At 57.9% G+C, this 22,732-nt stretch overlaps 1 protein-coding gene across 4 annotated transcripts; it reads left to right on the plus strand.

Moving 5' to 3' along the window:
- The first annotated feature begins 1,392 nt into the window (after positions 1-1,392).
- Positions 1,393-9,812, plus strand: ATG101 (autophagy related 101). Of its 4 annotated transcripts, none has more exons than XM_039514907.1 (3): positions 1,393-1,443; positions 4,079-4,388; positions 7,981-9,812. In XM_039514907.1, exons 2-3 carry the CDS (start codon positions 4,137-4,139, stop codon positions 8,383-8,385), a joined length of 657 nt encoding a protein of 218 aa, XP_039370841.1. In that variant the 5' UTR covers positions 1,393-1,443; positions 4,079-4,136; the 3' UTR covers positions 8,386-9,812. The 4 variants fall into 4 exon arrangements, with proteins under 4 accessions (XP_039370841.1, XP_039370845.1, XP_039370844.1 ...); XM_039514911.1 differs by having other exon boundaries at positions 1,419-1,439; XM_039514910.1 differs by lacking the exon at positions 1,393-1,443 and adding an exon at positions 1,821-1,956.
- Positions 9,813-22,732: the final 12,920 nt, after the last annotated feature.

A 22,732-nucleotide genomic window follows, 5' to 3' on the forward strand; every position in this document is an offset into this window, starting at 1 on the left:
GCCCCAGGTCGAACGAAACTTGGTTCCCTCCTCCTCAGGGCAGCTTTGTAGCAGCCTGGTTTGGATGCAAATGTAGGAGTCTGCCCTGCACTCTTCTGTAGTGTTTAGGAATAGGCTAGTGCCCCGTTCAATGATCTGTGAGCCTGTTAGTGGTGCTCTCTGGCTTGCTGAAGCCCCAGAACAGCAGAGTGTGTGGGGCTGGGTGTGACAGGTTGGGTGTGACAGGTTGGGTGAGCCCGGTTGCTTGGGATGGACTGTGGCAGTGGGGTTTCTTCACGGCGTTGTTTAAAGAGCAAAAGACAGAACATCTCCCTCTAAACATTAAGCTGCCCTGTATTTTTCAAACAGTTTGTGCTTTTATTTCCTTGGAGCAGGTGTGGGGTGTCATCTGAGGCCCTGCATAAATAATGTCCAGGGTTGCTAATGCTGGGAATATTTGGTGTATTTCCTACAGCCCCAGCTCCTGGATTCATGTGACTCTCAGCTCTGGGATGGGAACAGAAATGAAATGGGAGTGTGGAGCCAGTGCTTGGGCAACGCACAAAGGCCCGTGTCCCGCCCCCCACCTAGGAGCCAGACCTGCTGGCCACTTCCGGGGTGCAGCGCGGTGCCCCAGGACAGGCAGGGACTAGCCCACCTTAGCCCCACGCCCAGTCGGCGGTGCAGACGGGAGCCGCTAGGGTCCCTTTTCGAGCGGCTGTTCCCGGCGCTCAGCTTGCTTTCAAAGGAAGTGTCTAGGCCTCAGGGAACTGTGAGCCAGGTAGGGCTGCCATTGCCAACCCTCCAGGACTGTCCTGGAGTCCCCAGGAATTAACGATTTGGGGGTGTGAGGAACCCCCCGGGGATGCACAGCCCGAGCCAAGGCTGTTATCAAAACCTCCTGCTCGCCAGCCAAACTCGGGGATTTCTGAGTCTGAGCCAGGACTTTCCGGGGGCTGCAGCGCCAGCCCGGTGCAAACCAAGGTCACCCCCAGCTCACCAAGGGGGAGAAACCCACGTGGAGGGGCCTGGGCTCTGCACACCTTTGCAGCTGCAGTATCTCCGCCGGGGAGTCCGCCAAGCCAGGGGGCAGCCGAGAGCCAACGCCCTAGGAAGTGGGGCGCTCGTTGGCGCCCTCAGAGCCAGCTCTGTGGTTGTTCTTTTTCGGAACAAACCAAGTCAGAGCTGGAGAGGGGGGATTCGTTAACAAGTTTGTTTTGTTTGGGGGGTTCGAAAATAAATAAAAAGAAACAAAAATATAAATGCTGTTTCCCCCACTCCTTTAAGGGAAAAGGGGGGCCTGGCGGGGTTCAGAGGAAGACCGATGGTTTGCCCCTCGCAGATGGTCTATTCCACGCTCCCCATTCCCTGGGATGGGACGTTCCAGGGTCTCGCCTCCCCCTGTGCCGGGCGGGGGTGGTTCAGTCCAGGCGGAGGCGGGGCCGCGGCCAGCGTCGGAGGCAGGTGAGTCGGGGGGAGGCAGGTGGCCCGGCCCGGCCCCCCCCCTCCCCGGGAGACTCCCGGCCAGGCCCCCAACTCCCCCGGCCCGGCTGGGACCCCTGCTCCCCATTCCTCCCCCGCTCCGGCTGGGACCCCATCTCCGCATTCCCCGGCCCCCGCTCCCCATTTCCCTCCCCCGCTCTGGCCGGGCCCCCTTCTCCCCATTCCCTCCCCTGCTCCGGCCAGGATCCCCTCCCCTCCCCGCTCTGGCCGCCCCCGCTCCCCATTCCCCCTCCGCTCTGGCCGGGCCCCCGCTCTGGCCGCCCCCATCTCCCTCCCCGCCACACACTCTGGCTGGCCCCCCCCCCATCTCCCCATTCCCCAGCGATCTCCCCCTGCTCCGGACGGGCCCTGTGAGCGGGATCCCGTGACACAGGAACTTGTCTCCCCAGTTCCCAGGAATCCCCTCGTGGGGGAAGGCGGGGCCCGGACGCCTGGGTTCGCGGGGATCCCCCTTCTGAGCAGGAGGCAGGGCCAGTGAGTTGCTCTCGCTGGTCTGCAGCGGGTGTGAGGATCCCGTGGTGACCCTGGGAGGAGATGGGGGGCGGGGTTCCCACCGTGACTTGGGAGCACCCCGAAGTGGTGATCACACTGCCTGTCTCAGGCCCCAGCCGTCCAAGGATCTCCCACTACTGGACTCATCCTGGCGGCCTCCACCCTTCCCCTCCCAGAGGCGGGTCTGTACGAGCCTGTCATGTGGTGGGGAAACTGAGGCACACAAGGGTGAGGGGACGTCTCCCTGGTGTCAGAAGCCAGGGAGCAAACCAGACAAAATTCCAGTGTTGATCACTTACCTGTAGCCCCAGGGCTAGGGGAGGGGCTTTTCCTGGCCCTCTCATGGCCCAGTTCTCCCTCCTCCTTCGCGGGTCAATACACGTGACCTGCTGTGCATTACAACTGTACCTGAGAAACCACCTCACCTAGACAGGGCCTAACTCGCGACGCCTGTCTACACCCGTCACAGCAGAGTCTCCTGAACACCGGGCCACGACCACAGTGTCTGTCTAGGGCACCTCGCTACGGCGGGTGCTAAGCTTTCTTAACTCTCTTCAGACTAGTGGATCATTCATCAGCCATCACCGCTGCTTAAGAGGAGACGCAGTTTCCTATAACCCTGATCTAAAGAATCGGTCTCCTCTTGCTAATGCAGACACGGGGTGTTTTTTTAAACGGCTTCAGTCTGGCTCTGCATGTCGTTGCCAGTCTGTGGACAACTCACAAGCTGGTTGTAAAAACCGACTTTCCAGGTGCTAGCTGAGCTGGGTTACGAAATCGTCTTTCTGGGAGGGGTGGTAGCATGAAATGTTGTTTGGTCTGGAGTACCCAGGGCCTCTCGGATCTCCTCCGCCCCTTTTTTAAATAAGAGAAGAGTGTTTGTGTCACCTTAAATTGGAATCACTAGGGGGCAGTCTCTGCCGTCATTACAGACAGACTTCTTTTACAAATGGGGTTGTGAGGCTGATTGCTTTGGCTTTCCACAGCAGAAATAGCCTCCCACCCCAATCCCCAGTCCCCCCCGCAGGTTTAACGTCAAGCTGACACATCTCCGGAGATCTCTGCCATGTTTTGCAAGACTTGGAAGATCCCGAGGTTGTTTCAGTCACACCCTGGACATGTGAGACCAAAGGACGGGAATGGTTATTCCTTATCATGGTCCATTGCCATTCATTTAGGCCCCTGACCTGCGGGGTTATAATGCTTTCTACAAAAGAAAAAAAAAGTATTCCCCCACGGTAAAAATATTCTTTATTGAGAATAACTGCAAAAATACATGTTCAAGCAGGCATCCTGAGGCAGTGTGTTGTAATGGTTAGAGCATGGGAGTGAGGGCTCCATTTATTCAGAGCTTTTTTTTCCTTTCTTGCTATGTGAGCCTGAGTACGTCACGTCTCTGTGCCTCATCCCCGTTTCACAGCTGGGGACATTGCCTAGCACACAGCGGGTTGGGCGGCTTAGTTCATGGTTGCAGAGCCTGCCGAGATCCTGTGATGAAAGGTGCTGTGGCGGTGCAAGGCTTTATTAATAAGTTCCAATGAAAGGTGACAATGTAGTGTTGCCTCTGTCAAGTGTCAGCATGCGCCGTGCACTGTGTGGCTGAGGGCGAGGAAGGCTGAGGGTTACCCTCCTGTTGCAGAGCAGTGAGCTGAGGAACAGGGAGGCCGGGCCTTGCCCGTGGCCACCAAGCAAGTCTGTGGCTGAGTCCGGAATGGAATTCAGATCACGTGATTCCTGGGGCCCTGTTTGCACCAATTGACACACCCTGCTTGTGAGCAAACGACTGACCCTGGCTGTTCTGCTCTGGTGACAATCAGTGGCACGGCCGTTCCTGGACGTCCCAACAGAGCCCTGCCACGCTGAAAACTGTTCCTGCCCAGAAGAGTTCACTCTCTCCGTATGGGCAGGAGAACAGGAGGGTTCTTCTCTCCATTGTACAGCTGGGGAGGCGAAGTGACTTGGCCAAGGTCCCATAGTCAGTGGCAGAGCTGAGAACTTGAGCCCAGATTTCCCAGGCCGATGCCATAACCCCAGTCCCACCCTCCTCTCTGCTGCCGGAGTCTGTCCCGTGGTCACAGTGTGCTGACGTATTGCTTGGTTACAGGGAGAGGACCACTCTGCCGCCCCAGCTGGAAACATCGGCTTCGTGGGCGCAGACTGCCATGAACTGCCGCGCCGAGGTGCTGGAGGTCTCGGTGGAGGGCCGCCAGATCGAGGAGGCCATGCTTGCCGTGCTCCACACCATACTCCTCCACCGCAGCACCGGCAAGTTCCACTACAAGAAGGAGGGGACCTACTCCATCGGGACAGTGGGGACGCAGGACATCGATTGCGACTTCATTGACTTCACCTACGCCAGGGTCTCCTCCGAGGAGCTGGACCGAGCGCTGAGAAAGGCCGTCGGGGAATTCAAGGTAAAGAGCTTGGGGCCAGTCACCCTGGCTGACTTCTCAGAGGATGTGCAGACCAGAAATCCCAATAGGGGTTGGTGGAGCTGCAGGCCCGTAGCCCTGCTATGAATCGGGCCCAAGGCATTGAAAGGCAGGTACTCCGCATGAGAGGTTTTGGCCTTAACCTCCCAGGATGCGTCTTCGCTCCACGGTTAACCTAGGCTCTCCCCCGGGTTTTAACCAAGCCATCTGCCATCCACCCAGAAGAGCCTCTGCCCCAGGTCTGGAGGTGTTTTAAGCCTGGGCAAGCTGACCCAGCTGGGAGGGTGGGTTAGAGCCCTGGCTGGGACCTGCTCATTCTGCAGTAGGGATGCAGGCTGAATAGCTCGAGTGCTGATAGTCCTCCAGCGCCCTTCCCACAATTCCACCCCAAAGGACAGACAAGGTCTCCCTCACTTGGACTGGGAAGGAATCCTAGCGTCTCAGCACAGGGAACCCTGGGATACGTCCCAGGGCGAGCGCAGAACCAGTGAGGACACAGAAACGCAAAAAGAGATTGCGGGGGGGACGCTCGCTCCTTGGTTGGGCTAACCTGGTGCCCACACTCAGGTGCCGATCACGCAGGTTAACTCTGTGATGAAGACACGTCCTCAGTGCATTGCATTCTTCCTCTGCAAACCAGCTAACCCCAGCGGTGGGTGTGGTGAGGTGACGTGCTTGGAAATTCTCTGGGGAAAAGACACTAAGTGCAAAGTCACGTGGGGTAGGAAAATACTCCATTGCAAAGGGCTGGGAATGAACCCAGCATCCTGCACTTTGGGGCTATGCAGCCTTCTTCACAGAGAGCATCATCGGAGTCGTCACAGAGTGGAAAGGAGAATTTTGTAGCTCTAGGTAGAGAGAGGCAGTGGCTCTGTGGACGGATGAGGTCTGGATACATTGACCCCGCGGCCATAGAGAGTTAGTGGCAGGAGACATGAAGCCCTGGCAGTTCAGCATTTGGAGAGGCACATCTCAGCACGCTGCTCCGGCTCTCTCTCTGCGGCGCCTTGCCCGACCCCCTCTGCCTATTGCTCAAAGCTCGCGGTGTGTAATGCAGCGGGGCCTAGATACTGTCCATCTTGCAATGCCTGTTCAATGCAATTTGTGCTCCAGCTAATTTAGAGGCTGTTGGGGATGGTCAGATTGTGACAGGGTTTCTGTGGAATTAAATCCAAGACATATGTTGCTGTGAATTTTAACTAGGGAGATTTAGGGAACAAATCATCCCTTGAGTTTTCTGCATTATGAACCACAGTGTCCTAAATCCTGCTGAAAAGGTCATGGGAAGCAGTAATATCTGGGTTGTGGAGAGATTGGATGTCATCACTGTTCAAATACTTTATCGTCTGTAGAGTGTCCAGTTTGGCAGCCCCATCCCGGATTTCCAGCCCTAGGAACTAACAATCCTCCTTAATAATCAAGGAAAGCGATGAAGGTTGCAAAGCACAAAATTTAAATGTCCCTTTACGTTTTCTGCTCCTGGGCTGCCCCGTCTTAGCAGTGCTGGAGTCATTGCCATAGGCAGCTGGGACGAGCTGGGGGTTTGGGGATTCGCAAACTGCATGGTGCCCACCCGGCAAGGAGCTGTGTTCCTTTTCCCAAGCGTGTCTAGTCCACGTGAGCGACTGTGCCTCTCAACCCCCCTGAAGAAGTGTTCCCACATTTCGTTTGATTTGCCCTGTTTTATGATGGACGCGCCACCAGCAGCCATTTGTTTCCAGGGCTTTGCTAGCCCTAACTTGCAGTGATGAGGTCAGTCGTCAGCTTTGCGGTTCGATTTAATATTTTAAAAAGTCTCGTTAGCTCTGGACGAGGCTGCTAACGTCGAGACTGCTCAGCATAATGACTTTATCTGGCTGGGCTTCTGAGAGAGAATCTCAAACTGCTGAAAATTAACAGCGTCTCCAGGCCCTGAAGAGCAGAGCTCCAGTAACTGGAAACGGCTCCTGGACAGCAGCAGTTTCACGTGCTGAGCTCTGTTCTGCCAGGCCAAGGAGCAGTCCTTCCACGCCCCTCCAAGGCCTTTCCTTTGTAGTCACGAGCTCTGAACATTGGACTAAGACAAAGAAGATATTTGGCTTACGTCCGTGACCTGGGAGCATGGTACACGGTTTAATGGACCCTCACAGAAGGTTAGTTTCTCTGTTTTACAGCTGGAGGATCTGAGGACAAGGAGAGGATGTGACCTGTCAAAGTCACATAATGCATTAGCGATACATCCAGGAATGAAACCCAGCGGTCCTGCTGCCCAGTTCCCTCACTGGGGCAAGTTAGACATTTTACCAGATACTTCCTTCGCTTTCTCCACCAGACAGTGCCAGGGGGCTCGGGTTCATGTTTGTAAGACGTAGCGGCTGCTTTTGGCACTGCTGGGCTGGCCTCGTGAGTTTTACCTGCTTTTATTGTCTGTGGAAGAGCCCTCCTGCTTTTCGGGATTCTGGGTTCTCTGGCAGAATTGAGTTACGTGGTGCTGCAGCTCTGGGTCTGAACTTCCTCCTCTCTGACGACAGGAGGAATGGCCTAGTGGTCAGGAGCTGGCCTGCAACTTGGGAGACCTGGGCTCAGGCCCCTGCTCTGCCACAGTCAATGTGTGACCATGGGCAAGTCACTTAGCCTCACTGTGCCTCAGTGTCCCACCCAGACTGTTCTGCTGTAAAGGGCTGTTGGGGGTGGGGGGGTACATGAGGTGTTCAGACACTGGTGGCAGGGCCAGCTGAGTAGCAGAGATCGCTAGAGCTGATACTTGCATATCACTGGTGTTTGCCAGGGGCTCTGTCAATGCTAAGTGGGGTCTGTCACAGCTGTAGTTCCTCCTCCATGGCCCAGCAAGGGCAAGGGCAAGGGCACCGGCTCTCAGGTGTCCAGGCCCCGGCCATTGCCTGTCTTGGATGGGGTATTTCCAGCCTGCCTTCACGGTGTTATTCCCAGCAGAGAGGCTGCCCACACCTGCTGGCTTTCTCTGCAGAGATGCTTAACGGTGGGACGGCACCACCCAGCACTTCCTGTGAAAACCTACTTTAGTCAAGAGGCACTACAAAGAAAACACATTTTACACACACGCATCTCTCAGGTGGCTCTGGCAGGGGCAGTCCTTCCACACCCCTCCAAGGCGTTTCCTTTGTAGTCACGAGTTCAGAACAGGCCCCCTCTGCCCTTTATACAGTTCAGGGGTCTTTGATCCAGACAATTGGCTTCTCTCCCCAGGGCACAGCTTCAAAAGGGTGGACTCAGAGTGGGCCGTTTGCATCCTTCTCACCCCTCAGGTTTGTCCTAGGAAATCCACTTTACATGCATTGTCTGAAAGTCCTTAGCAGTTCCCAACGTTTCCATTAACTAAGTCCCTACGCTCAACCCTACAATAACACACAAAGCCCTGCATTTTAAATACAGTGGGCCCCAATGGATTAAACCTAATTCTGTAAGATTTAACTTAAACTGTATTGAATTATCTTAATTCCATAGGGGTTTGTCCAGGACAGAGCCGGGGACTGTCTGTCGTGGTTTGGCCAAATGGCCCTTGCTCCAGTGTCCCTAAGCCCCTTAACCTCGGCTGTGCCTGGTGCTCTCTCCGCAGGACGCCCTCCGATACTCAGGCAGCGACGGCATCGGGCAGATCTCCCTGGAGTTCTACCAGAAGAAGAAGTCGCGCTGGCCCTTCTCGGATGAGTGCATCCCCTGGGAGGTGTGGACCATCAAGGTCAACGTGGTGAACCTGGCCAACGAGCAGGAGCGGCAGATCTGCCGGGAGAAGGTGGGAGAGAAACTGTGCGAGAAGATTATCAACATCGTGGAGGTGATGAACAGGCACGAGTACCTGCCCAAAATGCCCACGCAGTCGGAGGTGGACAACGTCTTCGACACGGGCCTGAAGGACGTGCAGCCCTACCTCTACAAGATCTCCTACCAGATCACCGACTCCCTCGGCTCCTCCGTCACCACCACCATGCGGCGGCTCATCAAAGACACGCTGGCTCTGTAGGGCCAGGCCCCTGGGGCCAGGGGGTTTCCCCTTTCTGCTCCCCATGACACAGGATGACCCAGGGTGTCCCGGCAAGTAGAATCGCCCCCGAGCACGGTCCCAGCGGGTGTTTGCCCGGGCAGGCCTCTCTGCTTAGACCCGCCCTGTTGTCTGTACGTTTCAGATGGAAGCGTTCTGCAGGCTGCACTTGGGCCGGCCCTTAATTGTGACTCTCCCTACGTGGGGGTCACGTGGGGCTGCGATCAGAAATGTCAGCAAACTGCTCCTAGTGCCACGTGGCCTGTATTACAGCTGGCCTGTCGGCTCCCCTGCCCCGGTCTCCCTTTCCTCCCTCAGGTCCCTCCTGAAGCCCCGGTTCCCTTACGGAACCTCATCCCTGCACTGCCTGGCACTGGGGCTGCTGCTGCTGCCTTGTTTCATCGGAGTGGGATTGTGAATTCCCGGACAGGGCCCCTCCTCTTTCTCCCCTTGACTGTTTGGGGAGGGGCTTTGCACAGGCTCTAACAATACCGTGGTCAGGGATTGTATTTCTCTGTCTTTAACACTATCTTGTTGTAACAGTGGGGAAAGAATTGTCTGCAACAGAGCAGCTGTGACCCCCCCCCCCCCCAAGCCGCAGTTAGAACAGCAGTCGGGAGTCTCTGTGGGTGCCCATGAGGCAAGGCCCTTCTCTGCCTCTCTCTCCATCTGGGAAAGGGGGAGAATGCTGCGGGTGGTCGAAGAGCACACCAGGGTAAGCAGAGAGTCTTTGCTAAGCTTTATAAAGCCCCTTCCCGGAAATACTGGGGCGCAGCTGGGCACCTGCACAGCCACTAAACCCGTATTCCCTAGTCAGTCACCTTAAACCAAGCCCACGTCTGACGTGCCGCAAATGTGGCGAGAGTGGCCGCTGTAAGCGGAGCGGGCTGGGCTGGCAGGAGACGTGAGTGCCGCGAAAGAGCGGCGGTTGCTTACGATTCCTGCAAGCTCCGTCTCAGCACAATGTGCCGTCAGAGGGGCAGTAACTACGTGTACCTGGGCACACAGGAGCTATTGCTTGTGTGTGTTGTCCAGTGACTTCACTGCGCTGCCATCAGCAGTTCTTCCTGACTGCTAAAAGAACGCTAAGCAGCCAGGGGATCTGTTTAAAGCCGGGGTGAGATCTCCAGACCCTGTCTCATCAACACTTACACCCCGTCCCCACTTCCTCCCTAATGGAGACTGACGCCCAAGTGTTTGTTAGAGACACTGTGTTTAGAAACTGACCTGTCTGTATTCTGTAGATCTCAAGCTCTGGGTGTAATGAAACTGGCCTGGGCCTTCTCTTTACTCGGGGTCTCGGATTGTCGAGAGTGTCTCCCCCCTGCTCAGGTAGCGCCACCTCCATCAGAGGTGGAGATGAGCGTGTGGGTTTCTCTGAGTCTGCTATAAACTGTTTTCACATCAGAGCTCTGCGTGCTCACGTGTTCTTACCAAGGGGCTGGGAGAGTCGGATGGGGGCCAGTGAAGTGAGAACAGTTGCCGGGTGAAGGGCAGAGCAATGGGGAAGCTGACGGGGGGGCTGAATTTCAGGAGGGCTCAGGGCCAACCTGTTCTGTGCTCTGCATCCACAGTCCCCTCCAGAACGCTCAGGTCCCATGGGGACATTACAGCCAGATTCTCCAAAGAGCCCTGGGCCCAATCCTTGAGAAGTCTGGCCCCTTCCCTGAGCCTGCGCTTCCATCCCTTCCCTGGGCCAGATCATTCCTGACGGCGAAACAGATTTCCCAAGTTCCTCTGCTTGGCCAGCCACAGTTAACAGGGTCTGGTGCCTCTTGCGTCCACACCGCAGGTTCGGCTCCACCCTGGGCTAGTCGTCCCCAGGTGGTAACCAGCCATGATGGCTCGTCAGCCTGCTGTCAAATCCCAGGTCAGCTCCTGGAGGATGTTTAAATCCCACTCCCACAGCCCTAGCAATGCGACTCAAAGGAGACAGAGCCTGGCAGTGGCTCTGCCTTAAGAGGTTTTCAGGCTTGCTGAGCACCCATCAGGGAGGTCAATGGGAGCTGCAGGTGCTCAGCACCTGTGGGAGATGTTGAACAAAAAAGTGACGCCTCCCTTATCGGTGGCTGCTGCTGAGAATTTTGGCTTAAAATTCTTTTCTGCTGCCCCAGCAGGGATGCAGGAGGGGTTCTGGGCCAGTTCTGGGCCTAGGAGCTCTGGTCTCCAGTGGTGGCTTTCACCAGCCCGACCCTTCAGTCGGAATGAATAGAAAGGACAAGAACATTGTTCCAGCTAAATAGCACAAGCCTAGGAGACCCATGGAAGACAATAGCTTCCAAGTAAGGTCCTAGCACTCGTTTGGAGGAGCAACTCAGCCCTGTAACCCTAGAGCAGGGGTAGGCAACCTATGGCACGGGTGCCGAAGGCGGCACGTGAGCTGATTTTCAGTGGCACTCACACTGCCTGGGTCCTGGCCACCGGTCCGGGGGGCTCTGCATTTTAATTTAATTTTAAATGAAACTTCTTAAACGTTTTAAAAACCTTATTTACTTTACGTACAACAATAGTTTAGCTATATGTTATAGGCTTATAGAAAGAGACCTTCTAAAAACGTTACTGTCTGACTGGCACACGAAACCTTACATTAGAGTGAATAAATGAAGACTCGGCCCAGCACTTCTGAAAGGTTGCCGACCCCTGGACTAGAGCCTGGCGGTAGCAGGAATGCAGTGTGACCTGTGGGGACGTGCTGGTTCACTGCCATGGGGAAAGGGAGACCAAGGCAAGGAAGTGAAGGCAGCACTAATAGTGGATGGACTTCAGCGAGCCAGCAGTGGGTGAGTCAAACACCACGCGGCGTTGAGCAGCGATTTCTTAGCCCAGTAAACAATTGCTTCTTGGAACGCGCCCGGTGCGGCTCTTTGTGGGGGTTCGAAGTGGCCTGCAGGTGGGTCACGTAGTCACGGTGTCTGAGCCATGGAGTAGCAGTGGAAGCAAGATCCAGGAGTTCAGCGATGCTGGGGGAGGAAGTGGGCTGAGTCCTGGCACTTGGGGAATTTCAGCTGAGGATCTGCCCTTTAGAATCAACATGGAGGCTACTTCAGCCAGCGGCAGCAGCGCAAACAACAATGCAGCCACCCTGGGCCTGGCCACAGCAGCTGTTGGAAGAGCCCAGCCCTGCTAGCTAATACGCAGGGTAGGAAGTGAAGGGAGCTCGGTCCAGCTGATGCTGCGGCAGGGCGAGGGGATTTACTCTGCTGGGATTGGGTCAGGGTAGGAGGATTAACAAACTGACTGATGACAAACGCTCTGGCTCTTTAATGACCGGTGGGGAGTTATTCTGCGGGTGCGGGGGTTGAGTCCAAGCTACACAACGGTGTCTGCTGACAGCTGCACCGCAGGGGAACGTCGCACCAAAGCCAAACTTAAATCCTTGCTGAAAAGTTTTCTCTTAAAACACTTCTGCATGAAGCTCAGTGGTTGGCCAAAGTTCACTCGCTCCAGTTCGGCCATGTTTCAGCTACCTGTCTGCAAAAAGAAACAGAGCCCTAATCACTTCCTCCCTCCCCTGGCTCCACTCAGAGGAGCGAAACTTCCCCGCTCGGGTCTGGGGGGACGCACGGAGCGGAACAGCACAACGGTTGGCGTGAAGGTGGCGAGAGGGGGTTGGTGTTGGACCTGAGCAGTATTTACCTGGGTTGTTACCGTAGTGCCTGGCTGAACAGGAGCCCGGTGGGGTAGGGGTGGTATAAACAGACTAGGAGCCAGGGGCTTGATCTTTAGGAGCAGGAGTAGCTGCTGAGGGTGAACTCTGGGCCTCTGAAGTCGGGGAGCTTTGCAATTGACTCACTGGAGCCAGGATTTCAACCTCCCTGGCTGCAGGATCGAACCCTCCACTCCGGACATCACCAAAGGCCCAGTTTAGTGACCAGAGAGGAGCCAGCCCAGATTCCCAGGGGTGTGTAGAGGGGGTGCACTGTCCCCTGGGGTGCAAGGTGTATGGTTCCATGGAGGAGAATTGGGGGGCTGTTTCCCTGGGGGGAGGGGTTCCTGGGGATATGGGGGTGCAGGGTGTCTGGTTCCCTGGAGGAGCATGGGGGGCTGTTCCCTGGGGATACGGGGGTGCAGGGTGTCTGGTTCCCTGGAGGAGCATGGGGGGCTGTTCCCGGGGGATAGAGGGGTGCGGGGTGTCTGGGTCCCTGGAGTAGCATTGGGGGGCTTTTCCCTGGGGATATAGGGGTGCAGGGGGACTGGTGACCTGGAGGAGCATGGGGGGCTGTCCCCCCGGGGATATAGGGTTGCGGGGTGTCTGGGTCCCTGGAGGAGCATGGGGGGCTGTTCCCTGGGGATATAGGGGTGCAGGGTGTCTGGTTCCCTGGAGGAGCATGGGGGGCTGTTCCCCGGGGATATAGGGGTGCGGGGTGTCTGGTTCCCTGGAGGAGCATGGGGGGCTGTTCCCCGGGGATATAGGGGTGCGGGGTGTCTGGTTCCCTGGAGGAGCATGGGGGGCTGTTCCCCGGGGATATAGGGGTGCAGGGTGTCTGGGTCCCTGGAGGAGCATGGGGGGCTGTTCCCCGGGGATATAGGGGTGCGGGGTGTCTGGGTCCCTGGAGGAGCATGGGGGGCTGTTCCCCGGGGATATAGGGGTGCGGGGTGTCTGGTTCCCTGGAGGAGCATGGGGGGCTGAACCCCCGGGGATATAGGGGTGCGGGGTGTCTGGTTCCCTGGAGGAGCATGGGGGGCTGTTCCCCGGGGATATAGGGGTGCGGGGTGTCTGGTTCCCTGGAGGAGCATGGGGGGCTGTTCCCCGGGGATATAGGGGTGCGGGGTGTCTGGTTCCCTGGAGGAGCATGGGGGGCTGTTCCCCGGGGATATAGGAGTGCAGGGTGTCTGGTTCCCTGGAGGAGCATGGGGGGCTGTTCCCCGGGGATATAGGGGTGCGGGGTGTCTGGTTCCCTGGAGGAGCATGGGGGGCTGTTCCCGGGGGATATGGGGGTGCAGGGTGTCAGGTTACCTGGAGGAGCATGGGGGGCGGTTACCCGGGGATATAGGGAGCAGGGTGTCTGGTTCCTGGAGGAGCATGGGGGCTGTTCCCCGGGGATATAGGGGTGCGGGGTGTCTGGTTCCTGGAGGAGCATGGGGGCTGTTCCCGGGGATCTCGGGGTGCGGGGTGTCTGGGTCCCTGGAGGAGCATGGGGGGCTGTTCCCCCGGGGATATAGGGGTGCGGGGTGTCCGGTTCCCTGGAGGAGCATGGGGGGCTGTTCCCCGGGGATCTGGGGGTGTGGGGTGTCTGGGTCCCTGGAGGAGCATGGGGGGCTGTTCCCCGGGGATATAGGGGTGCAGGGAGTCGGGTTCCCGCCGCAGGGGGATCAGCTGCTCCGCGCCATGGGGATGGAGGAAGACTCTTTCCTGACATCACTTAAGCCCTCCCCGCCCATCACTGCCCCGCACAACCCTGCTCCGCGCGCACGTCTCCGGCTGGCAGCGCCGCGAGCTCCCGGGGGATTTGCACCGGGCCCGGGGCCGCGGGGAATGGCTGAGCCCCGCCCGGGAGCCCCTCGCCGGCCCCCGCCGCCGAGCAATGACCAGCAGCGCCCCGAGCCCCAGCCGCCCCCCGCGGACCGCCGCCCCGACGCTGGACGCGCTCCTGGGCGCCTGCTGCGCCCTGGGGAGCGGGGGCGCGGCGGGGGGCGCGGAGAGGAGCCGCTACCTGGCGCAGCTGGTGCAGATCGCGGTGCTCTGCGTCCTCTGCCTCACCGTCCTCTTCGGCCTCTTCTTCCTGGGCTGCAACCTGCTGCTCAAGGCGGGGAGCCTGGGCGGCCAGGCGGGGCCGGAGCGGAGCGGGGCCAAGGAGCTGGAAGTGGGGCTGGGCACCTAGGGCCCCCCCCCGGAGCTGGAGCCTGGCTGGAGGGGAACGGGACACCCCCCTTCTCCTCTCCCTGCTCGGCCGGACCCCCAGCCCTGGCGGGGGCGAGAGCCCTTCCCCGCCTCTGCCAGAGCCACCTCTGCTAGGCCGGGCCCCTCGCTGGGTGACCGTTCACACGGGCTGGAGCCTGAACCAGGGTCTGGGGCCGCTCCTGCGCCGGGCGGAGCCGGCTTGTCCTGGCCACAGATACGGAGAAACCGCGGGCCGAGCGGGGGGCTGCCGACCCGGGACCGCTGGTAGCTGAGTGTGAACGGTGCTGCTGGAGCCCCGCGCTCCTTTTCCTCCCGCCGCTGCTCCCTTCCCAATCGGTATCAAACGCCGCGGTAACTAACTTCGGCTCCGAGTTCATTTTCAGCGGGAAATCCCCCGGGGGCGGGGGTCGTGCCGCGGGAGAGCAGGCGGGCTCAGGCCGCCCCAGAGCGCTCCGGGGCTGGGTCAAAGCCGAGAGGAAGGGCCGGGGGCAGGGAACCCTGGAGCGAGGTGGCCGTTTCACTCCGGTTTAGCGATGGGCCCCGATCCAGTTCATCGCCGTGTGACTCCAGCGCTGCCTCCCCCAGCCCCGGCGTCGGAGCCGCTTTGTGCAATCCGAGAAACGTCCCCCCAGACCGGCCGTAAATACACCTGGTGCTTTCGAAGGGCCGGTTTCCTAACGCTGGAACAATGGAGCCAAAGCTGCCGGGAGGAAGAATTGCATCCGACCAAAATGGAAGATAATTGGGAACCGTGTGCGAACCCCCGATGCCCCCAGAGCCACCGGGGGGAAGTCGCAGTGCTGGTTAAAAACCCCCGGGGTCAGAGGGGAAGCGAAGGCAGCTATATTGCTACGTGCATCCCACGAAAGCTCCTGCTCCAGTACCTCTGTTAGTCTATAAGGTGCCCCAGGACCCTGCTGCTTTTACAGAGCCAGACTAACACCCTGCCCCTCTGACACTATCTACACTGTGTAGCTAGAACATCAATGGAAGAAAGGGGAACCGGATAGTAATGATTAAAAATCACAAGTTAGGGATGGTAGAAAATTGATAAGCCAAAGGGCAGAAGGTGAACTCTGCGGCCAGCAGAGTTAAGGACAATAAGGAGGTTTTCTTATTTAAAAAAAAATGAGGAACAAAAAGAATCCTGACCGTGGGGTTGGTTCATTCCCAGATGAAAATGGTAAAATTCTACGTCTGGGAGCAAAGGACGCAGGCCAGCCTTGCTGGATGGGGGGCTATCCGGGGTAGCAGAGACTCTGAAAAAGATTTGGAGGCCATGATGCATAATCCAGTGAACATGAGCTTCCAGTGCAACGCTGTGGCCAAAAGAGTGAATGCGACTCCGGGATGCATGAACAGGGGACTCTCAGGTAGGAGCAGAGAGGTGGTTTTACTTGCTGCTGGAGTCCTGTGTCCAGTGCTGGAGCCCACAGTTCAAGAAGGACGTTGATAAAGTACCCAGGGCTCAGAGAAGAGTCACAAGGTTGATTAAAGGATTTGAAAATGTGATGGACTCAAATAGCTGCGTCTGTTTAGCTTAACAAAGAGTTCAGGGGTGACTTGATCACTGTCTGTAAGTATTTGCCTGGGGAACAAATATTTAATCAGGGGCTCTTCAGTCTAGCAGAGGAAGGTCGAACCCGAACCAGTGGCTGGAAGCAGAAGCGACTGGACAGACGGTGGACGTTTTTCACACTGAGAGTAAGTAACCATTGATGTCATTTCCCAGGGCCCGTGGCAGATTCTCCATCACTGACCATTTTAAAATCCAGCTGGGATGTTTTTCGACAAGCTCGGCTCTAGGGATTATTGTGGGGCAGGTCTCTGGCTGTGCTATGCAGGAGGTCAGTCTGGTGGATGATAACAATGGTTCCATCTGGCATTAAATCTGTGAATTAGCAGCTGGAAATTAAAGGATTCAGGATCCATTTTCACCTGCCCCCGCCCTCCAAGATGTTTGGGGATCACAAGGTGCTGCATAGATGTGGGGCAGCTCAATGTCCATAGCCTTGTGCTCCAGGAGGGGAATGGCTCCCCTGGGCCATTTCACAGCTTGGCCTAAAACTCTGAGCTAGTGTGACAGCCAGGAGCCCTGACTCCCAGCCCTGTGCTCTGACCGCTACCCTACATTTTCATTGGTGGTTATGATTTACTCTTAAGAGGGATGGTCCCTGCGCCACAGGCCTGGTGCTGTAAGGACAGACGGGTGGCTGAGGTCAGGAGAATAACAGGCAATGAAATCACCTCCCTGATTCGTCCAGAAAGCAGCGGATGCTTCAGGCAGGAGCTGGGAGCTAATCCCAGTACTTCTGACTTAAACTGGTGCTTCCCCTGTTGTTTCAAGCGATTAGTCTGGGGAAAATGGTCCCTGAGTGAAAAGTGACCCAGTTCTGATTGGCTTCTGCTGGGAGCCATAAAGAAGCATCATCCATAGGGAAGCCTGGATCGCTGGTGTGCAAAGCACAGAGTCATGAGTCTATTTCTGGACTGACCGTGGTCATGTCACTTCATCCTCCTGCGCATCTGTTTCATCCCTGTCTACAGAACAGAGCTAACTGCCCTGACCTGCCTGCCGGGGTGACAGTGAGGGTTGGGTTAGTCAACGCGCCAGCGTGAAGGCTGGGCTGGGCTTGCCAGGACGCTTGTGGAAATATCCAGTGTATTAATGTGTTACTTTCTATTTAGCAGAAATCCTACCTCCGACCGGGCAGATAACTCACCTCAATACATCTCTCGGCTACAGCCAGTACCAGGGCTGGAGTCTGTCATCAGGTTTATAATACGTGTGGTCCCCGGGTATTGCAAAGATGCTGGACAGGGCTTAACTTTTATTGCGTACATAAGAAGCAGAGATAAAGAGGCCCCCGCCCCATCAATCCCTGAGGATATTTCTGGCTGTTAGCTCCTGGGTGTAGCAGATGCTTAAATCTCTGCCTGCGAAACATGGGGAACTCAGCTGTGCCTGCCACACAAATCCTGACCCTTTGAAAGGCCTGATTCTGGCAGGGCAGGAGCTGGGCCCCAAGGGCAGAGGCACTGTCCTGTTAGGGAAGATATGTGTCTAGTCGTCAAAGCAGCAAACTGGGGCCAGGACTCCTGGGTTCTATCCCCAACTCTAGGAGGGGACTGGGGTGGACTGGTGAGAGCAGGGGGCTGGGAGCCAGGACTCCTGGGTTCTATCCCTGTGTCACAGAGTCCCCGGGCGATGCTCTGGAACTGCTCCCTACGAGCCAGTCAGGACTCTGGTGAAGTCTCCTCTCTGTGAGCAGACTGTCTTCAGGGCAAGAAGCTCACACGGCTTCACCTCCTGGGTCTGACCTTGGAGCATTCAGCATCCTCTGCCCCTCCGTGCGCTTCCCCCAGTGAGTCTGCCCTGGCGGGGTCCTGGGGAAGCCACAGGGTCCTGCCCCCGCACTTCGCAGTCAGACGTGACTCTCAGCCAGCCAGTAAAACAGAGGTTTATGAGATGACAGGAACACGGGCTAAAACAGAGCTTGTAGGTACAGAGAACAGGACCCCTCAGCTGGGTCCATCCTGGGGGGCAGTGAGCCAGACCCCCACGTCTGCACTTCACTCCTCGTCCCCAGCCAGCCCCAAACTGAAAACCTCTCCAGCCCCTCCTCTCTGGCCTTTGTCCCTTTCCTGGGCCAGGAGGTCTCCAACACCTTTAGCTATCACCTGGCAGGGGGGAAGGGCCTGGCCATTAGTTGCTAGGAGACAGAGTGTCAGCCATTTATGTGCACTGGCCCTTTGCTCTGCACCAATCCCACCCCCTTATCCCACCACTAGAGACTTAAGAAATGCATAGGGGAAACTGAGGCACCCACACAGTATTCAGAGGAAACATTAAGAACAGTCCCACTTTGTCACACCCCGACTCTAGGAGGGGACTGGGGTGGACTGGTGAGAGCAGGGGGGCTGGGAGCCAGGACTCCTGGGTTCTATTTCTGGATCTGTGTGACCTTGGTAAGTGGCTTCTCCTCTGTCTCTCTCTGAAATGGGGGTAATACCGGTACTCCCAGAGATGCTGCAGGGGCTGACCCCTGGCTGTTTGCTATGTGCTTTGAGATCCTTGCAGGGGCAGCGCTGTGGGAGCGCAGGGTGTTGTCAAGCAGAGCCCTAGCTGCAGCTCATGGCTCCAGAACAACCTGCTCCGCACTGGGATTGGGCCCTGCAGAGAAGGGACGTTCTGTGCTGGGCAATCAGTGGCCCCAGCTGTTCGCAGGTGATTTCACTCGGAAACCCTTGCCCACGGCCTGCTGTGCTTTCCCTTGCAGGGCGTCAGACAGGGCCCAGCCCCCCACATCCCTGGCTCAGGGGTTAAGCCCTGCAGAGCCGGGGTGGGACAGACCTTTGGCCAGCGCAGACCAGTGGATTGTTCCGGCCCGCAGAGGGGAAGGCTGAGCCAGAGGCCTGGCAGGGCCTCAATGGAGCCACGTCCGTTTACACCAGCAGAGATCTGGCCCATAGGTTTTCTCAGCTCCTGCATCCAGCCCTCGCTGCTAAGCTGCCCACTCAGCCAAGCCAGCCTGGGTTGTGCCCCAGAGGGAGACCAAAGAGCAGAGAGACTCATGTCCATCTCCATCCCCAGCTGTATCTAGGCAGCACCGTCCCTGCTAACCTGCCCTGCCCCGTGGCTCTGAGGGCGACCTGGGCTCAGCACCCCCTGGTGCGGCCTCCGTTCTGGCCATGCTCCCCCGGTGCAGGGAGGGATCCTGGCTCCCCCAGCTCTGCACGCCAGCTCCCCTGGAGCCGCGGCCAGCAGCAGCGTGGAAGGGCCCCGGGAGTGGAGCTCTGCCCATGCGGGGCGGGGGGGGTGTGTGCAGCCTGGCTGTGGGGGCCCTTGGGGAGCCCAGGGCAATACTGCTCCCCTTCTCCCCCATGTGCCCCTCCAGCTGCGGCTCCCCCTCGGGGCCGGTGGAGCAAGTTTGCTGATGGTGGTGGAGCCATTCTGAGGAGGAAGGGGCCATGTGTGAAGCGAGTTTGCTGGGACTCAGCCCAGTTCTCACACTATGTTGCCCTCACACCTTGCTGCTGGTCTCCGCAGTCAGGCCAGGACTCTAGCTGTGCCCAGCGTGGGGCGAGGGGAAAGGCTTCTGCTGCATTTGAGGGGACCAGGCTCGGGCCCCGTAGTGATTGCTCAGCGTAGGAGGCCCCATGGCCAGCAGCCCTCGTGGTTGGGGAGTTTCCTCCCCCCATGTGCAGCCAGCCAGGGAGCAGCACCCACTTCCCTGCCTGTTTTATCTGCTCCTTGTGTTAAATCCTGCGATGTTGGGAAGGAGCCCAGGCTGTAGCTGTGCCCTACGGCACAAGGAGAGTGAAGGGCCCTCCCCGGACATGGGCTGGGGCCTAGGTGCAGCCTTCCCCTGTTCCTGGGCACCGGGGTTCTGCTGCTGACCCCCGTTCTCTGGTAGGTGCACATGTGGGGGGGGCAGACCCCCAGCTGGGGTCAATCGGCCATAGCTCAATTGGAGTCAACGGGGCCAGACCCCCCAGCTGGTGTCAGTCGGCCGTAGCTCCATTGGAGTCAATGGGCAGAGCCAGGTGGTGTCAGTCGGCCGTAGCTCCACTGGCGTCAATGGGCAGAGCCAGGTGGTGTCAGTCGGCCGTAGCTCCACTGGCGTCAATGGGCAGAGCCAGGTGGTGTCCGTCGGCTGTTGCCCCATGAACACCAACAGCACTGCACTGATTTACAGCAGCTGAGGATCTGAGCCTGGGCTGTTGGTTCTCCCTCCCCCCACCCTGCACGGTTCCAGTCTAGCTGTGCCCGGGTGGAGCTGCCTAGAGTGCAGAGGCGTAATCAGACTCAAAGCCAGGAGGTCGTGGGCATCTTGGCCCTGCTGGAGCCAGTTACAGTCTTCCCGGAGGCGCCATCCGCTTCCTGTCCCAAACTGTGGCAGGGTGTTCACCAGCCGCCACACCTCCCCCAGAACCACCGGCAGGTCCGGACCGGCGGAGCAATCCGGGTGCAGCGCAGCGGACAGCGTCACGTCCTGCCTAAGCCATGGTTCCGTTTCAGGGCTGGACTGACACTGATGAAAAGCAAGTCAGGATCGGGCCCAATAGGTCTGATTTGGAAGGGTAGCCTCCTGCATCGTATGGTCACGGCCCGGCTAAATGGTCCCCTCACTGCACTGAAAAGCAGCGACAGGAGGCCATCACCGCAGCGGGAACCAAGATCACAATCTGGCCTCAGTCCCATTCCTAAGTGCCTGATGGCAAAGTCTTAAAGCAGAGGCTGAGAGAGGCTTTAAACGTGATCACATGGAAAGGCAAGTGGTCCTGCTGGAAAATAATCCTCCGCCGTTGTAATGCCTTCCTGCCAAAGGGGGTGTGACCCACAAAGCCAGTGCCAGGAAGGGGGCTGTGGAGAAGCTGGATTCTGATGCGTGTCAGGGCTCCTGGGCGCTGCTCCCGGCTCTGAAACCCACCAGACACCGAGTGCAGGACGGCCAGCCAGGCTGTGCATCTGCATTGTCTGGATCCAGCCCAGGTGAAGAGAGAAATGAATTCTGATCCCAGCTCCCTGGGGGGGAATCCAGAGTCACCCTACTGCAGTGGGGTCAGGATCGGATTGTCTCAAGTGATGCCCGTGTAATAGTGGAGTGACTCCGCTGACTCCAAAGGACTGAGGGTGGATTGATGCCATCGCTGCAGAGACAGACTCTGACCCTGGGTGAGCCGCAGGGTTAGGTCTTTCCCTGAGGAGAAGGTGTTTGTGTGGGGGGCTGGGAGCGGGAGCGGGAGCAGGCCTGATGTATTTCTTCGCACGCTGCGATGTGTCGATATTGGCTGCTCCTCCAGCCCCTCTTGGGCTCAGTACCACTAAATCACCAGGCCTGGTTTGTGCCACGGGGCAGCACCCAGGGTTAGAACTCGGTGAGTGCTGAGCTGTGTGGGGCCGCTCCAGCTCTGTGCCCTGAGGGAGCCTGCCAGCCCTGCTGGGTCAGTGCGCTGGGGAGCAGGGCCTTTCATTTCTGCAGACGCCGCAGGCTGTAACCCCCCTGCAGCCCCCTCCCGGTAGCCACACGTACCACAGGGACTAAGCCACCGTCACCCTGGCAGGCAGGCAGCATCTCTGGGCCAGTTCCTGAGCTGGGGTACCATCGGCGTAGCCCCCGCCTGCTGGGGGGAGGTCACAGTGTGTCTCTGTTCCCCCCCAAGCTGGGAGTGGCTGTAAAGGGAGGGGTGGGACTCGGGAGGAGGGCGAGCCACGGTGCTCGGCTGGGGCAGCCAGGGCTGGCGCCTGCCCCCCACAGAAGTGGGGCGGCTCAGTGGCCAGTCTGGATGCAGGAATGGAGCACAAGGCCTCAGACCATGTAACGGTGGGGAAGTTCTGCTAGCCCCATCACGGAGTGTGGGGGAGTCAGCGCCCTGCACCCCCGGCTTCCTGCGATTCACCGGGACTCTCAGCCAGCCAGTGACACAGGTGGTTTCTTTAGACGACAGGAACACAGGCCAAGACAGGCCTTGCCGGTGCAGACCACAGGACTCCCTCAGTCAGGTCCATCTTGGGGGGCCAGGAGGTCTGTCTGGCCTCCCCTCCGTTTTCCCAGCCCATTGAAAACTGAAACTCTCCAGCCCCTCCTCTCCCTTTGTCTCTTTCTCAGGTCAGGAGGCACCTGATCTCCTTGTTCTCCAACACCTTCAGTTGGCACCTTTGCAGGGGAGGGGCCCAGGCCATCAGTTGCCAGGAGACAGGGTGTCGAACATTCTCTGTGCAGACCCTTGCACACCCCTGCCCTCTAGGGCTCTGCAGCAATCGCACACCCTTATCCTACCACCTAGATACTTAAGAAATGCATGGGGAAACTGAGGCACCCACACAGTACTTAGAGAAAACATTAAGAACATTCCCACTTCGTCACACCCCATTTCCCAGATGGGGGAGTGGAGGTGCAGACTCTTGCCTAAGGTCAAGCAGCCACTTAGTAGCAGAGAAAGGAAGAGAACCCAGGAGTCCTGACTCCTGGACCTCTGCTCCAGTACGACCAGTGCTGTGAAGGCTTTTATGACAGTGAACTGGCTGCCCCCTAATTTACACACCCACAGAGTGGGGAGAATCTATCCATCCTCATATACCCCTGGCTCTCTTTCCTACACCCCAGTGTCCTCTCTCTCATACACATCTATCGATCTGTCTCCATACACTCCTCCCTATCTATCTATCTATCCATCCCCACACCCCCCCCCTCTATCTACCTAATCTATCTAGTCATCCCCATACACCCGCCATCCATCTAATCTATCTATCTATCCATCCCCACACACCCCCTCTATCTATCTATCTTCACACCGGGACTACTCTGAATAGTTGTATTAAATCAGTGGCAGTGGCTGCAGGATCGGGTCCTGGGCTGGCTATCTGGGGCTTTCTCTGTTTTAGGGATTTGGGGCTGAGGAGGGTGGGTTTAGGACTAGTCTCCTAAACACGTGGGAAGTACCCGGCCACTCTGGTCTTGCTGAATCCAGTGGCTCAGTGGG

Source organism: Mauremys reevesii, linkage group 25 (assembly GCF_016161935.1).
Source record: "Mauremys reevesii isolate NIE-2019 linkage group 25, ASM1616193v1, whole genome shotgun sequence".
NCBI lineage: Eukaryota > Metazoa > Chordata > Testudines > Geoemydidae > Mauremys > Mauremys reevesii.

What these genes read in the sequence shown, in the direction of transcription:
- ATG101 (XM_039514907.1), top strand. Translation starts at nt 4,137, where the DNA reads ATGAACTGCCGCGCCGAGGTGCTGGAGGTCTCGGTGGAGGGCCGCCAG. An exon ending in AGGCCGTCGGGGAATTCAAG is followed by an intron (nt 4,389 to 7,980) that starts GTAAAGAGCTTG and finishes CTCTCTCCGCAG; the next exon opens with GACGCCCTCCGATACTCAGG.